Source organism: Felis catus, chromosome B3 (genome assembly GCF_018350175.1).
Source record: "Felis catus isolate Fca126 chromosome B3, F.catus_Fca126_mat1.0, whole genome shotgun sequence".
Taxonomy (NCBI): Eukaryota; Metazoa; Chordata; class Mammalia; order Carnivora; family Felidae; genus Felis; species Felis catus.
Window position 1 is genome coordinate 80,731,129 of NC_058373.1, and position 18,160 is coordinate 80,749,288.

The window sequence follows — 18,160 nt, forward strand, 5'->3', positions numbered from 1 at the left end:
GTTTAATCTTTTTCTTTTTTTTTGTTTCATTTCTTATTTTTATATGATTTCTGTCTAGTCTCTGTAATCTTTTTTTTCTTTTTTCTCTTTTGAGGGAGAGAGAGCATGAGCAGGGGAGGGGCAGAAAGAGAGAGAAGAATACCAAGCAAGCTCCACATTATCAGTGCAGAACCCAAACTCACAAACCGTGAGATCATGACCTGAGGTGAAATCAAGAGTTGGATGCTTAACCAACTGAGCCACCCAGGCACCCCATCTATCCAGTCTCTATAATCTTTATTCAGATCTTGCTTTTACATAATAGTAATCCATGTGGGTATAGAATTTGGTGTTCTGATTTGTGACTTAACATTATTTTATCTACATTTTCCCATTTTTCTGCAAAGTCTGCGTATTTATTTTAATGGTTAAAATACATCAAGTTGGTGTCCATTTAACACTTGGTTCTCTGTAGTATCTGAGCTTGTTTCATTTTTCACTATTGTAAATAATGTTGCTATTTTTTCATGCGTATGGATTTTAAATTATACCTTAGGATAGATTCTCAAGACTGAAATGCTTGAGTTAAAAGGTAGAATAATTTTCATGATTTTTTTTTTTTTGGTTAAATTGTATCAGGTTACATTGTAGAAAATTTGTAACAATTTAAGGGGCCACTAACAATGTATACAGACACTTGTTTCCTTATAATCTTAGCATGTCTTTCCAGTTTAATACACAATGAGAGGAAATGAAAGAAGTCAGTGTGTTAAATGTTTTACAAGAATTACATTATTTACCCCATTTAATCTTCCACCGCCTCTCTGTAAGCTGCCTTTTGCTCCCAGTTGACAGAGCAAGGGCTGGGTGCCAAAGGCTTCAGGGGTTACAGCCAGAGGGCAAATACCAAAGGTCAAGTCCTGGAAGATTGCAGAACTCCAAGCCAGGTCATTAAGAACTAAGGCCAGAGAAAGAATGGGAGCCAAGGCACCGGATCCAAGAGGACAAAGACCCAGGAAAGCCTGAGCTAGAATGATTCAACAGGAGGTGCTCCTGATGAATTCCAAAACGCATCTCTTTAGTGCCTTTTTGTAGGATCCCCAGCCAGGGCTTTGTGAGTGGACCTGGTTCATTTAAAGCTACCAGAAGAGAATAAACACTTGGCTAACCTCTTGATATACTTTGTTTACACTTAGGTTTAAAAAATACAGTTGCCATACTTGCATGCATATTTACATGTAAATGTATAGAAACTCCAGAAAGATATACACTAAAGGTAAAAACATTGGTTTTCTTTGAGAAAACTGACAGGCTTTGGGGCAGGAATTAGGGTACCAGGGTAATTTATATGTCTGCTTTGTTTGAATACTTATATGATTATTATTTCATTCATTCATTCAGTAAACATTTATTGGATATTCTGTATATACTAGGCACTGTGCAAAATCTGAAATAAGATATGGACCCTACCCACAAGTTCATGTTCTAGTATAGTGTTTTTTCAAACTTTTGGGCCACAGGTCTCTAGTGGCTTCTGAAATTAAAAACCAGTGGGTCATACTGAATTATAACCCAAAGTATAAAATAAAATATCCATGAGTTTCTATTGATACAAACAAGTGATTTAATAAATAAATAAATAAAAAATAAATAAATAAATACGTACAATAGATAGAACTCCTGTGCAGTAGAATTCCAATAATTTAATTTACGTCTCCCTCAAAGAGATGGAACATAACTTTCCACCCCTTAAATTTAGGCTACATATAATGACTTCCCTCGAAAAAGTACAGTATACAAAGGGGGGAATAAACTTACAGTAGAGAAACCTGACAAAAACTATCTCAGCCAGGTGACCAAGGTCAATATCAACAGTGATAGATTGTGTTGATAGTATGTACCTTTCACGTGTTGTGATGAAAATATCACTTTACCTCTATGGTCTTCCTCCCCAAAACCCATAACCAGTCTAATCATGAGTAAAACATCAAACAAACCCAATAGAAGGACATTCTATAAAATACCTGACCAGTATTTTTTAAAACTCTCAAGGTCATCGGGGCGCCCGGGTGGTTCAGTTAGTTGAGGCCGACTTCGGCTCAGGTCATGATCTCAGGGTTCATGAAATCAAGCCCCGCAATGGGCTCTGTGCTGACAGTTCAGAGCCTGGAGCCTGCTTCAGATTCTGTGTCTCCTTCGCTCTGCCCCTCCCCTGTTCATTCTCTCTCTCTCTCTCAAAAATAAATAAAAATTAAAAAATTAAAAAAAATAAAAAAACTGTCAAGGTCATCAAAAACCTGAAAAACTGTCAGCACCAAGAGAACTCTAAGAAGACATGAAGATTAAATATAATGTGGTATCCTAGATAGGGTCCTGGAGCAGAAAAAGGGCATTTGGTAAAAAATAAGGAAATGTGAATAAAGTATAGACTTCAGTTAATAATCATGTACTGTATTGCTATTCATTAATTGTAACATAAGATGTTAATAATAAGGGAAATGGGGTATGGGTATATGGGAACTCTGTACTGTCTTTGCAATTTTTTCTATAAATCAAACTGCTCTAAATATATGAATTTAAAAAAAACCAGTGTCCCACAACTAGCATTTTTCCTCAACATTTCATTGCAACAGTTTTCAAATATACTACAAAGTTGAAAGAATTGCACAGTGAATTTGTGTATGTTCGCCACCAAGATTCTACCATTAACATTTTACTATATTACTTTATCATGTATCTAACCATCTATTATTTCTCTATCCATCCATTAATTTATCTTAGTTTTTTGGTGCATTTCAAAGTAAACTATAGATATCAATATACTTCTCCCAAATACATGAATATCATTAACTAAAGTATTAGTTTATTTTTATGTAAAATTTATATAAAATACATGAATTTTTTTAAATGTTTTTTTTAATTTTTGAGAGAGTGAGAGACAGAGCACAAGAGTGGGAGGGGCAGAGAGAGAGACACACAGAATCCAAAGCAGGCTCCAGGCTCTGAGATATCAGCACAGAGCCCCAGGCAGGGCTCGAACCCATGAACTGTGAGATCATGACCTGAGCTGAAGTCAGGGGCTTAACCAACTGAGCAACCTAGGCACCACTAAATTCATGAATCTTTTTTTTTTTTTTTTTAATTTTTTTTTCAACGTTTATTTATTTTTTGGGACAGAGAGAGACAGAGCATGAATGGGGGAGGGGCAGAGAGAGAGGGAGACACAGAATCGGAAACAGGCTCCAGGCTCTGAGCCATCAGCCCAGAGCCTGACGCGGGGCTCGAACTCACGGACCACGAGATCGTGACCTGGCTGAAGTCGGACGCTTAACCGACTGCGCCACCCAGGCACCCCAATTCATGAATCTTTAATGTACATTTGGTAAGTTTTGAAAAATCCATATATCTTGTGTAACCCAAATACCTCACAACTACATTTTTTATAAAATGTCATAGAAATCACTAGAGTACAATACATATAGTACGGGTAGGTGTTGTTTGGTAAACTTCATATATATTTGAATCAGATATATATGTACCTGTATGCTGGGTCACAATGTAAAATACATCTCTTACTGTCACAATGAAAAAGTGAAATCACTGGTCTTGTAGGGCAGCTCAGCATGTAATGAAATAATGATTATACAGGATGAAAAGTTTTATAAGATACAGTAATGAGTTCAAGGAGAAAATAGCCAGCTCTTTATGGTTAGAAAGAGGGGACTGGGGGACACCTGGGTGGCTCAGTCGGTTAAACATCTGACTCTTGATTTCGGCTCAGTCGTGATCTCACATGTTTGTGGGTTTGAGCCCTGTGTCACGCTCCCCACCAAGAGTGGGGAGCTTGCTTGGGATTCTCTCTCTCTCTCTCTCTCTGTCTCTCTCCCTCTCTCCCCCTCCCTCCCCTGTGCTCGCTAGCGCATGCACACACACTCTCTCTCTCAAAATAAATGAATATACTTGAAAAAAAAAAAAGAAAGAGGGGATTGGGATAAGCAGGAAAGGCTTCACTGAAGAAAAAAGGTGATATATTATCATAATAACATTTGCTAACACCTATATAGCACCTAACTGGCAAATACTGTTTTAAGAACATCACATATACTGGGGCGCCTGGGTGGCTCAGTGGGTTAAGTGTCCAACTCTTGATTTTGGTTCAGGTCATGATCCCAGGGTAGTGGGCTCCATGCTGGGCACGGAGCCTGCTTGGGATTCTCTCTCTTCCTCTGCCCCTCCTCCATTCACTCTCCCCCTCCCTCTCTCTCTCAAAATAAAACAAACTAAAAAAAAATGTAAAAATAAAATAAAATGTTAATGTTTAAGAAAAAAAACCATATATATATATATATATATATATATATATATATATACATATATATATATATACACACACACACACACACACACACACACACTAACTCCTCTAATCCTCACAACCCAGAAAGTACTATTGTTATTCCAATTGTACCAGGGACTGAGTACTAAAAGATTAGTAACTTGCCCAGGATCAAAAAACTAACTGTGAAGCCCCAATGCATACATTTTTACTATTATGCTGTATGAGGACTTTATGTTTTCCTGGTGGAAATTTGCTTCTTAACTTGAAGGATTTTATTTCAATCACTTTTATGGGGGCAAGATTGTTTTTGTCTAATATTACGTGTGTGTGTGTGTGTGTGTGTGTGTGTGTGTGTGTGTGTGTACTAGAATAATCTGGAGCTAGAAAGGATATTAGCCATCATCAAATACCACTTTCATTTCTAGAAACTTCATACTCTACCATTTTCATGCATTGTCATAGTTTGGTATTTCCCAAATTGTGCAGCAGCATTAGAGAAATTGACTTGATTGTTCCCAGAGCTACCTAAAGTTGATGCTTATTTAGTTTAAATGAACACTAATGACACTAATACACTGAGCAAGGCATAGAGGCAATGTGATAAAGAGAGCATTATATTCTAAGTCAGGATACCCGAATTCAGGACTTCACTCTACATCCCAGATTATCAGTTTTCCCATCTGCAAAATGAAGAGAGTGCACATTGGGGAAGACAGATGTGAGGTGCATATGTTGCCACACCCTGCTTCCTAACCCACAACTGACATTACTAACCATTCAAGGCATCTTTGAACCTGAACAGTTCCAGAATCCTTCCCAACATGGTGCTCAAAGCAGCTAATACAGTTAGTCACAGTTGGCACCCAAGTTGAAATCTATTTGTCATCTTTGGATAGGACAGTTTGTAAAGACTCTTCCAGTTCTAACTCCCAGACTACATCATCAGAAATATGACAGTGATGCCCAATTCAGTATGTATTTCAATCTTTCCAGTCTGTCTTTTCTGTAGGCATTAAGGTTCCATCATATGGGGTCTTGGGACATTGATCTGCTCATATTCTACTACGACTCTACCAGCCTCCCTCATCTTGGCCTTTAGGCATCCTAGCACCCTTTGCAGAATGCTTTCCCCAATGAAATTTCCCTTCTTCATTCGTCCTTGATTCATACAGGCTCTTGGGCATAGAATCCCCTAACTTCTGGCAATCAAACATCTTGCCCAGCTTTGTGTGTTGCTGAATGCAGAGTTTTATAAACACAGGAAGTTCATACCTGCTCCCTGGCCACTCCCAGCACTTGTCTAAGCATATTCTTTCCTTACTGCCCTACCTGAGTTTCATAATTATTTGACTTCCCTCCTCCCCGATGATGAGTAACCAGGATAGTTGCTTAAAGCATTCATCTTCTGTTCTCAAACATGTACTTGTCTCTGAGTCTCCACATTGTATATTTCGGCATTGTGTATTTTATAATAGAGTTTACAGTTTTGCTTGGCCACTATTACCACTGTGTAATCCTACAGTTATAAATTGTGTAACTGTTTATGAGCATGCAGGAAAAAAAAAAGATGATGTATTCGAGTCTTTAGATGCCTTCAGCTACTATTTTCAAGACTTGCATCCTAATGACTGTCAATTCAACACGCCCTTGTTTGCCATCCTTGCTCTTGAAGTCAGTGGGAAGGAATGCTGTGCTTGTTAAGGTAGAAACCAATTTGATCTGTTGGTGTATCATCTCAATGTGATCATTTTACATCTCATTTTACCACTTAATGCAACCAAGACATTTAGAGGCAAAGGTTTGGCCATGAGTACCTTTGTGACAATATTTTATTTTCTTCTACCTGGCAGCTGGAATCCAGAGTCTAGGACTGTAATTTCTAACTTTTGTGAAGATTGTTTTAAATTTTTTTAATGTTTCTTTATTTTTGAGATAGAGAGACAGAGCGTGAGCTGGGAAGGGGCAGAGAGAGAGAGACACAGAATCCAAAGCAGGCTTCAGGCCCTGAGCTGTCAGCACAGAGCCCGATGCAGGGTTTGAACCCACAAACTGTGAGATCATGACCTGAGCCGAAGTTGGACGCTTAACCGGCAGAGCCACCCAGATGCCCTGAAGATTGTTTTAAACTTTGCTAACTTTGCTAAAAGGGACTAAAAGAATGGGTGATAACTTAATTTACTAGTTGCTGGCCATAATTTACTGGCAGTAATTTGTGAGAAGAAAAGCAGCCCTTAATACCAAATGACTAAACAGAGTATGTTGCAATCCCACCTACAGTAGTGAGCCTATCTTCCTGGAAAAGGGAGTGAATGACCACAGCCCTTCCCCCCCACTGGCACAGCTGCCATGTCCCCAGCTGGGTCTAGATAACATCCTGTTCTGCACCCTGAATGAACACAGTAGCCCAGGCTTTGCCAGACTGGGCCTGGCTCTTTCTAGCTCTTAATGTTTGGAATTGTTGTGAGATAACCACCTGTCTGATAGGGTTCAGGAAATGAGATGAACTGGGAGGGCAAAAAATAACACAAAACTTGGTCTAAGAATTATCCCATAATCTGTTGCAACTTTCTCTGTAGAATTATTCCAAATTTTACAAGTTCATTTAAGAACTATTATTAACCTTGGTCTTTTGCACTGAATTTTCAAGGATATTCCAAAATGTGAATATGATACTGGCAGGTGAGTCAGTGAGGTAATTCTGATACTCATAATGAAAGAAGCACTGGCCAGATGGCTGAGCGTCCGACTTTGGCTCAGGTCATGATCTCACAGTTTGTGGGTTCAACCCAGCGTCAGGCTCTGTGCTGACAGCTTAGAGCCTGGAGCCTGTCTTGGATTCTCTGTCTCCCTCTTTCTCTGCTCCTCCCCTGCTTGCGCTCTGGTCTCTCTCTTGAAAATAAATAAACATTAAAACAAGAAAGAGAGAGAGGGAGGGAGGGAGGGAGGGAAGAAAAGAAGAGAAAGGAGCACTAGTCATTGTCAATATTGTGCTCTTTTGCACTGATCATTTCAAAATACAGAATAAGTATAGGAAGAACAAGCATGAGATTCAATACACCTGAGTTAGAAATAAAACTGCAAGCATGAACCCTTGAGTGATAAGGACAAGTTAGCAGGTGTCAGGGATCTGTGCATGAGCTTGACCTCTGAGCTGCACCTCATTTCTGACCCAAAGTAATATAGAGACTATGGGTGTTTAACATCCCTAAACTTCAATTTGCTTGGCCTTAGAATGGGGATAACACAAGTACCTGACTCAGATACTTGTGAGAATAAAGAAAATATGTAAATTGCTTGATGTAGGACCTTACATAGGACTTGTTAGAGGGCCTTATGGGGGGACTTTGGCAAAGAGTGGAGATTACTACTATGGCTTCCAACACTGAGGAAAGAAAAGTTCACTCTAGATCTTGTCTCCACTGCCCATAAAATAAAGTTCACATTCCTTAGTGTGACTTCTAAAGCCAACTTTATTTTATGTGAGCAGCTCAATTTCCTGCAACTATTATGCTTGCCCCCTGAACTACATCTGCAGTGAACTTTACAAAGCTACCCCTGTTTTCTCTGCCCCACAGTCCCTCATTCTTCAAGATCTTGCTTAAATGCCCCTTCCCTGGGAAGCCATTTCCAACTCTCCCATGATGTTCCCTATCCCTCCCTTCTGTGTACCATAGACGTATACCTGTCCCCATCACAACTCATCTCCTTGTACTGCTATTTCTTGTTTACCTACCTGGGACCTTTGCTAGGGGTAAAGATCAGAAGATCAGAAATCACTACTTCTTAATTTTCCATCAGACAGAACTTTATAGTTCTAGTACAAATACCCTCCACTCTGCCTTTCATGTACTGAATTTTTGCTCAAGCAATGAGAAATTGCTTATATTCTTCATATCCTTTTGAATATTAGCAGAAGCTGAAGAAAAATAGCCTGGCTGTGTCCTTATAACCTCAACACAGTCGGTAGGATGAAGAAAATCAGACCACAAGTTAGACCTATGTCAACTCTTAACTTGTCCTCTCAGGATGGCTCCAAGTCTGAATCTCCCAAGGAACACATTTCCAGGTAGTACTGGATTACAGAAAGTAGGGGACGGCATTCACTCAAGTCTTATATCAGTGCCATACTCAGCAGGGAGCAGTTCTATCCATTTTGGGAAATCTCCATAATTTTCAACTTCTGAACTTTTTAAGACCTTTCTGCATTTTTACATGTGTATGACTTGAGTGGTGTGATCAATGTTTCTGTAAATATTTACTGTTTTTCTATTTCATTTAATGCCAGTAGTTTTGTACTTTAATAAAATGTTCTATTCCCTCTCTCTCTGCCCCTCTTCTGCTTGTGCCCTCTCTCTCTCGAAAGTAAATAAACATTTTTAAAAAATTTAAAAAATGTTCTAAACATTGCAAAAAAAAAAAATCACTGCTTCTTCCTCTTTGTAATCTCTTAGTACTTGACACATAGTTGGCGCCAAAAGAAAAAAAATGATGAATCAAATGAACAAATAGGAGTAGAAGGACTGTGGAGACTCAAAATTATGTTTTGGAAGATAGCTAATGAAAATGTATGTTTAGTTACTTATTAAAACCTCATTTAATTAATAGAAGTAAAGATCAGTATTATCAGATCACATTTTATTTACTTCTGCTTCATATGTAGAACACATTTAATACTATTCTTTGAGGACTGATCTCACCTTTTCGTTGTTCTTTCATCCCTCAGGTTCTAGTTTCAGATACCCCTTGACATAACTTTTGAACTATCCGGAAAAATACTGGCCAGGAAAAATGATAAAATTTTTCCTCATGGTGAATAAACAAGGGCAGACCCGACTTTCTAAGTACTATGAACATGTGGAGATTAATAAGCGTACACTTCTGGAAACAGAAGTCATAAGGAGCTGTCTCTCCCGATCCAATGAGCAAGTAAGTTTCTGATTCTCTCTTTTATCTCTGTATTCAACTTGTCAATGGCAGGTCTGTTATTACTGAGTCTCGAGGGCCATCGTTTTCTTTGAACTACATTCTTTCCATAGCTATTAGGGACAATAACAAATGAAGTGACATGAAGACTGAAGTATAGCTCTCTTTATATCCCCTTAAGGAAAACACAAACAAGGAGAACCAGGAAACATCTTGAGTTCTTATTTAGGCCAGCATATTTGTCTCAATGCACTGTGGAAGTGGCAGCTCAAATTTATTCCAGCTAATAGGCATCTTCTTTTTTTTTGTTCACATGAATTTAGCCCTTACAACTCTCAGGAGTGCCTCTAGCAGGTGGCTTTCTTTAAGCCAAGGGACGAAGGTCAGATGATTGGTATAGAGGTGAGCACTCGAGACAGACTTGGTGCCAGAGGACGACAATATGATCCTCACGTGAAGTGTAATTTTTTTTCTGCTTATCGTTTTTATAAACTTAACACCAACGTAATACTAGAACTAGTGACTTAAAAACAAAACAAATTTGGGGTGCCTGGGTGGTTCAGTTGGTTAAGTGTCTGATTTCAGTTCAGGTCATGATCTCACGGTTCATGGATTAAGCCCCTCGTCGGGCTCTGTGCTGACAGCTCAAAGCCTGGAACCTCCTTCGGATTCTGTGTCTCCCTTTCTCTCTGCCCCTCCCCTACTCGCACTCTGTCTCCTCTCTCTCTCAAAAAAAAATAAAAATAAAAAATAAATAAACTTTAAAAAAATAAAATAAAAAAACAACAAATTTGATTGGAACTTGTCTTGTGTTATGATGTAGATGGAGTAAGTGGAATTTAAAAATTAATAGAAAATAGTAAATCTATCCATTCTGTCAAAATTGAGGTTAAATAAAATCATTAAAATAATAACGAATAGGAATTTTAAAAACTGAGTTCATTTTTACAAAGAAGTTTACTTGGATAATTACTGAATCCAGGTCCTAAACTTTGAGTCCACTGAAAATCACTGAACAAAGTGCAGCAAAATCAGAAAGCCTGTTTAAATCGCCCATTAATTTTGCCACTTCTCCATTTCACAGCATATGTAGAAAGGCTGCCTGTGGGAACCCCTGCTAAGTCTTAAAATATTAAGGTCCATCTGTGCTCAGAAGTTACATGTTGGAACTGTGTTTCCCTTGGCTTCTAAATTGATTTTCCAGTCTCAACATCTCAGAGTCCTCTTTGAATTACCACTTTGGCCTGCCATGGCACACACCGTCTCATTTAGTTGTCTAAAGGGAACAGAAACTATTAAAGGGCCGTGTTAATAGCCACATACTTTAAGTAAACATAAACAAACTCCAGAAGTATTCCTGTTGAATCTTTCTGCAGAATGCAGGCGCTGCACAATTTCAGGCACTATTTTCACTGATAGGTTACCCTTGGAAATACATGCTTTGGAATGAATATACTGTTACATAATTTTGAAGCATTCTAAATTATTTTAGATTTTAAAAGGAACTCCCTGGGCTTTGGGATAATTAGGCACTGAAGTAACACAATCTCAGCTTAATTTTTATGTTATCCACAAAGGTACTTCGTTGTTTTGTTGTTGTTGCTGTTGTTTTGTCTTTTTGTTGTTGTTGTTGTTGTTGTTGTATGTCAGAAACTCCTGAGAGGCTTTGAAAAATGTTCTTTAGTTCTTTCAACAAGGATGTATTTCCTTGAAAGATCCAACTGAGCAGAAATCACACTGGCTCTACAGTGAACAAAAGCTGCAGAATGGTCCTGTACTTCTTTTATCATAATTTTCTTTTTTTTTAATTTGAGAGAGAAAGAGAAAGGGGGAGGGACAGAGAGAGGGAGAGAGAGAGAGAGAGAGAGAGAGAGAGAGAGAGAGAATCTCAAGCAGGCTCCATGTTCAGCGCAGAGCCCGACATGGGGCTTGATCCCACAACCCTCGGATCATGACCTGAGCTGAATTCAAAAGTCAGACGCTCAGCTGACTGGGCCACCCAGGTGCCCCTATCCTAATTTTAAATAAGAGCCTCAAATGCCTCCATTTTAGATTCTCAAATGACTTTCCTATGGAAGAAATTTCACAATTAAAACTTACCACTTCATCTCCAGGTACACCAAGAGCAATTCGGGCACCAAAAGTGATTATGCCAGTGCAAAAAGCCATACAGTTCATGTTCAATCACATTTGGTCAAGCACACCCAACAGTCCAAAGAAAGGGCAACAATGTGCTGTTAGCCTGCTGTCCAATTTCTGTCTACCCAGTGCCTTCCCAACACCCTTTGTACAATGGATGTAGGAGAGAGATGAATGGGGAGGGAGTTGTTTTTATCCACAAGTCAGTGGTGGTAAACTAGTTATTAACTCCTAGGAAGCAATGTTTACAATGGGAGATTTTGACTATCATCTGCCCCACAAAAGCCAAGATTTTAAATAATTTATAAAAGAGTCTACATTGATTCTTTTCATGGGTCTAGACAAAAGAAATCAAGATTTTTCTTGATACATACATGTATGTATGCCGTGTATATTTGGCCGTTCACTGGCTATTAAATAGGACAAAACTAAACCTCTGATTGCTTCCAAAAGAGCCTAGTGGAAATGGAAAGAAGAAAATCTTTGTCATGTTGGCTTATTTTCATGTTGGGGGCAGTCTGGTACCTTTGCCTGCTGACTTCCACACAGAGCAAAGCAAAGGAATGAGAAGGAGTTCAGGGGGAACCCACGTGGATGCTCAGAGCCTTTTTTTCTAGATCCCTTCTCTGCCTCCTGCTAGAGATGCTTCCATAGTCCCCTGAATATTGTGAAGAGGCAACCAACAAAGATTGTTTAACATTTTTAAACTGTAGATTTCTAGGAATGTGTTGACCCAATACTGAAATCAGGACCTAGAAATTATGCATGCCATTTTGAAGAAATACTTGTTGTCAGGGCACCTGGATGGCTCAGTCATTTGAGCGTCCGACTTCAGCTCAGGTCATGATCTCGCGGTTTGTGGGTTCAAGTCCTGAGTCAGGCTCTGTGCTGACAGCTCAGAGCCTGGAGCCTGCTTCGGATTCTGTGTCTCCCTCTCTCTCTGCCCCTCCCCTGCTCATGCTCTGACTCTGTCTCTCAAAAATGAATAAACACTAAAAAAATTAAAAATACTTGTCAACTATAGCAATTAATATCTAATTGTGTTTTTTCTAGTGCTCTTTCATTGAATTTAAGGATTTTAAGCTGATTTATCGACAGTATGCAGCTCTCTTCATTGTGGTTGGAGTTAATGACACTGAGGTAAGATAAGAGACGAGCCTATGGAAAATGCAAGAAAACTAAGAATAATAGTCTGATTTTTATTCCTCCGTAAATTGATATATTCCTTCCTACTTGCCTACCTAAGAATTATCTTGACTCTTGAAGGATCTTGGTTTCTGTCAAGGTTAGGGAAAGCTGTGTGGAAAAGAAATACCTGGGATTTTTCTTGGATTAGATGAGTAGCTTGTGGGGAAGCACAAAACCACAGAATGCCTTCCTCAACCCTAAGCAATACCAATGTCCTACCGTGTTCTTTGTGGCACACTGGGGCAGCTTAGACATGTGTACAGGCCAGTCAGTTGTAGCGTTAAATATAGGCTCATATACAAGAAGCCAGAGCAAATGATAAATATGGTTGTGTTGTGATTGAATTTCCTCAGATTTAGTTCACCTTTCCAGAAATGTCAGTCCCAGATCAACAGTACCTGTGGCTATTGAATCCTTGAAAAACTGTTTAAGATCTAAAATACTTGGAAATCTCAAGTTGATTATTTTTTATGTATGAACCAAACCTTGAGGTAGTTTCCCCATCTTCACAAACAGAAAAGTAGTGGCAAGAAGATCCTGAAAAACTGCTTCAGCCACTTGATGACGAGGTCAGGGAGTAGCGCTCAAAACCCTAAACACTAGACTCGGTCTGGTTTCAGTCCAGCTAAACTCATTATGAACTTAAAATCTTAGAGGTTAAGATTTTTGACATTTCCCCTACCGATAAGCGTCTTTCCAACAAGTGAGTCATAGAACCATTCTGAATATTTGTCAGTGTCCAATTTCCACATGAGCTATACTAAAACTAATTGTACCCTTCCTTTTTTATTTTAGAATGAGATGGCAATTTATGAATTCATCCATAACTTTGTGGAAGTTTTAGATGAATACTTCAGCCGCGTGGTAAGTCTAAAAACTAAAAAAATGGATTTTGTCTTCAACCCAACTTCCCAGAAATAGGTCTATATCAAGAACACATGTTAATATAGAACTTCAATGTGCAAAAGTTAAAACTCAAATGAGGCCACATTTTCTTTACCTTTCCTTCTGGCTCATCAAAGTGTTACAAACCTATGTGTGCCTTAGATCTTTATAAAGACTTAGTTCTGCAAGACTGAGAACCTCTTATGTCTTTCTTTTAATTAAGAGACTTTGCTATTTAATTTATTCTCCCTCTCTTATTTTTCTTTTGCTTTCCCTCCTAAGGCACCAGGACCCTTTTTAGTTTAGGAATCATTTCTATCCAAACCCTTGCTTTGATGGTCAAAACCAACTCCCCTTAAGGAACACATGAGTTCCTTCCCCAGAACCCCTTTTTAAAAAAATGAAATGAAACAAAACAAAACCCCAGCTGTATTGAAATATAATTTACATACCCCAAAACTCACCCATTTAAAGCATGCAGGCCTTTTTGGGCACCTGGCTGGCTCAGTAGGTAGAACGTGTGACTCTTGATCTCGAGGTTGTGAGTTTGAGCCCCACGTTGGGTGTAGACATTACTTAGAAATAAAATCTTAAAAAATAAATGAAGTAAAATAAAGTTTATAGGTTTTAGTATTTACACGAGTTGTGCAACCACCACACAGTCAATTTTAGAATATTTCCTAACCCCAAACAAACACCATACCTATTAGCATTTCCTTCCCAGTGATCCCCCTCCACCTGCTCCAGGTCTACTTTCTATCTCTATAGGTTTGCCTGTTCTAGACATTTCATGTAAATGGAATTGTATAATATGTAGTCTTTTGTGACTGGCTTTTTTTACTTAACATAATGTTTTCAAGATTCATCCATGTTGTATCAGGTATCAGTACTTCTTTCCTTTTTATTGCCAATTAATATTCTGCTATATGGATATACCACATATTATTTATTTATTCATTAGTTGATGTATATGTGGGTTATTGATACTTTTTGGCTCTTATGAATAATGCAGCTTTGAACATTTGTGTAAATATTTTTGTGTGGCATCATAGTTTTAGTCTACCTAGGAGTGGGATTGCTAGGTGATGTGGTAATTCCGTGTTTAACATTTTGACGCACTACCAAACTGTTTTCCAAAGTGGCCGCATGATTTAAATTCCCTTTAACAGTGGTTGAGGGTTCTAATTTCTCCATGTTCTTACCAAAGTTTGTTATTATCTGTCTCTTTGATTATAGCCATCCTAGTGGGTATGAAGTGGTATAGAGGCCAATCAATGGTGGTTTTGATTTGCATTTGACTACTGGACAACAAACATTGAGGAGCTTTTCATGTGTTTATTGGCCATTTGTATATCTTCTTTGGAGAAAAAGTCTTCAAATCCTTTGCCCATTTTTCGCTTGCACTATTTGTCTTTTTATTGTTGAGTTGTAAGAGTTCTTTCTATATTCAGAATACAAATCTCTTTGAGTGAACTGATTGAATACAAAAACAAATCTATTTGATTGAACTAACTTAATATGAGTACCTATCAGATATAATTTAAAAATATTTTCTCCCCTTCACTGGCTTTCTTTTCACTTTCTTGATAGTGTTCTTTGAATTACAATAATTTTTTTTTTAATTGTTTTTTTCAACATTTATTTATTTTTGGGACAGAGAGAGACAGAGCATGAACAGGGGAGGGGCAGAGAGAGAGGGAGACACAGAATCAGAAGCAGGCTCCAGGCTCTGAGCTATCAGCCCAGAGCCCGACACGGGGCTTGAACTCACGGACCGCGAGATCGTGACCTGGCTGAAGTCGGACGCTTAACCGACTGCGCCACCCAGGCGCCCCAAATTACAATAATTTTTAATTTTGATGAAGTTCAGTTAATTTTTCTTTTGTTGCTTATGTTTTTGGTGTTATGTCTAAAAAGGCTTTGGAGCACCTGGGTGGCTCAGTTGGTTCAGCGTCTGACTCTTGATTTCACCTCAGGTCATGATCTCACAGTTCCCTAATGTCATGAAGATTTACTCCTGTGTCTTTTATTAACCCATACACAATTTCTTGTCTTCAGGTTTGTTGAAGCGATAAGTCAGGCAACATTTGCCACCATAATGTCTGTCAAAGTGGCTAGCACCACATTCATCTGAAGGGCACTCCTGACAAAGGGACTGATTTTGACATTCTCATCCAACTTACAGTATTTCAGGATGGCCAGTTTAACCTTCTTTCTCTTATGCTTATTCTTCTTGGAAGTGGTGTTTAGACTTCTTCCTTTTCTTAGCACCACACAAAGTCTCAACACAAGATGAAGAGTGGGCTCCTTTTGCAGTTGTAGTCAGAGTATATCCATCTTCCGGTTGCTTCCAGGAAAGATCAGTCTCTAATGATCAGGAATGCCTTCCTTATCCTGAATCTTGGCCTTCACATTTTCTGTTGTATTTGAGGGTTCAGCCTCAAGAGTGATGATCTTCTTTCTCCATAAGGGTTTTCACGAAAATCTGCATCCTGGTGGTGGTTCCAGATGGCAGATTGGAAAAGCTTGAGTAATTTTTGTATATGCTATGAAGTGGGGTCTAACTTCATTCTTTTGTATGTGGCTATCCAATTTTCCCAACACCATTGGTTGAAAAGACTGTTCTCCACCGCCCTCTTAGTGAATTGTCTTGCACCCTTGTTAAAAATCAGTTGACCACAAGTGTAAGGATTTACTGGGGCACTTGGGTGGCTCAGTCTTTTGAGCATCTTAGTTTGATTTCAGCTAAGGTCATGATCTCATGGTTCCTGAGATCAAAGCCCGAGTTGGGTTCTGTGCTGACAGTGTGGAGCCTGCTTGGGATTCTCTCTCTCCCTCTCTCTCTGCCCCTCCCCTGCTCATATTCTCACTCTCTCTCTCTCTCTCTCTCTCTCTCTCAAAAATAAACATTTAAAAAAAAATTTTTTTAATGTTTATTTATTTTTGAGACAGAGAGAGACAGAGCATGAATGGGGGAGGGTCAGAGAGAGAGGGAGACACAGAATCCGAAGCAGGCTCCAGGCTCTGAGCTGTCAGCATAGAGCCTGACGCAGGGCTTGAACTCACAGACCGTGAGATCATGACCTGAGCCGAAGTTGGATGCTTCACCGACTGAGCCACCCAGGCGCCCTGATAAACATTTTTAACAAAAGAGCACATGTTAAAAAAAAAAAAAGAATCAGTGAAGGTGTTTTACTCTCCTCCCATAGGCCTTCCTGAGCCTTAGTTAGATATTCTTGAGAGGTAGTAGTGGCACAAGCTGAGTTTTCAAAGTTGTTATGTTTCTTTCATTTTGCTTTAAATTTTTTTTTAATGTTTATTTATTTTTGAGAGAGAGAGACAGAGCATGAGCATGAGCAGGGGAGGAGCAGAGATAGGGAGGGAGACACAGAATCCAAAGCAGGCTCCAGGCTCTGAGCTGGAAGCACAGAGCTCAATGTGGGGCTCGAACTCACGAACCATGATATCATGACCTGAGCCCAAGTCAGATGCTTAACTGACTGAGCCACCCTGGCACCCTTCTTTCATTTTGCTTTTAAATAAAAGGATTTGGAAGAAACTGTTTCTAGGCTGCTTCTTCCTGAGGCAGTGAGTGAAATCTCCATAATAAGTAATATTGAGTTCACTAAAGCCTGCTAAGGGCAAAACTCATGTTAAGAAGTTATATCTTCAGCCTAACTCCTAATACCAGAATTGTTTGGCAAATTCCTTCTGCATGGGACAATCAACTAGCCTGTCTTCATTGCCTTAGTGCAGTGGTTTTCAAAGTGTTGTTCCCAGCGACATAAACATCACCTGGGAACTTACTAAAAATACAAATTGTGGGCCCACCTCAAACTGTTGAATCAGGAATTCTGGGCTGAGGTTCAGCAATCTGTGTTTTAACAAGCCTCCTGTATGATTCTGATGCATATTTAAATTTGAGACCCACTAACTTAATGCATGAGGCTTACTGTCAGCCACTTCCTCATTCAGGGGTGGGATCTTGGAACTGCCTCATGGCCTGCAGGATGGCAGTGCATCTAGTTAGGAAGGAAGTAGTGCTGAAGCTGGAAGATGGCAAGGAGTCAGGCCTTTCCAGACTGGCCTTGAGGAGACAGGGGCCACTGAGGCTGGCTTTAAACTCCATGTTTGTATTGACTGCTTGGAGAGGATGCCATAAATCAGCACTGACCAATAAATATAACCTTCTGCAGCGATAGAATTGTTCCATGTGTGTTATCCAGTACAGTAGGCACCAGCCATGTATGGCTTTTCAAAACTTGAAATGTGATTACTGTAAAGGAGGAAGTGAGGAATTTAATTTTAGTTCATTTAATTTACCACATGATGCTAGTGGTTACCATAGTAGACAGCACAGCTCTAGCTCCTGCTTAATCCTGACAACACTGTCTTACTTACTTATTTATTTATTTTTGAGAGATAGAGAGAGAGAGAGAGAGAGAGAGAGAGAGAGAGGGAGGGAGAGAGAGGGAGGGGCAGAGAGAGAGGCAGACAGAGGATACCAAGCAGGCTCCACACCATCAGTGCAGAGCCTGAAGCAGGGCTCAACACAGGGCTCGAACTCACGAATAGTGAGATCATGACCTGAGCCAAAATCAGGAGACACTTAACTGACTGAGCCACCCAGGCCCCCCTGACTCCCACTCTCTTAAGACAGACTGGTTTGCAAGTCAGGGTCTGTGATTCAGAGCTGGCCATGTTCAG

The 18,160-nt window shown here is 39.4% G+C and overlaps 1 protein-coding gene and 1 pseudogene across 8 annotated transcripts in view; one reads left to right on the forward strand and one right to left on the reverse strand.

Moving 5' to 3' along the window:
- Positions 1–18,160, forward strand: part of AP4S1 (adaptor related protein complex 4 subunit sigma 1) — a 50,496-nt gene that overhangs the window by 21,262 nt on the left and 11,074 nt on the right. For all 8 annotated transcript variants that reach the window (XM_045059766.1, XM_045059764.1, XM_045059767.1 and 5 more), the window contains exons 2-4: positions 9,042–9,244; positions 12,434–12,520; positions 13,364–13,432. In XM_045059766.1, the coding sequence (XP_044915701.1) occupies positions 9,107–9,244; positions 12,434–12,520; positions 13,364–13,432 (294 nt within the window). In that variant the 5' untranslated portion in view covers positions 9,042–9,106. The remainder of the gene's footprint in view (positions 1–9,041; positions 9,245–12,433; positions 12,521–13,363; positions 13,433–18,160) is intronic.
- LOC105260650 lies at positions 15,385–16,215 on the reverse strand (annotated as a pseudogene).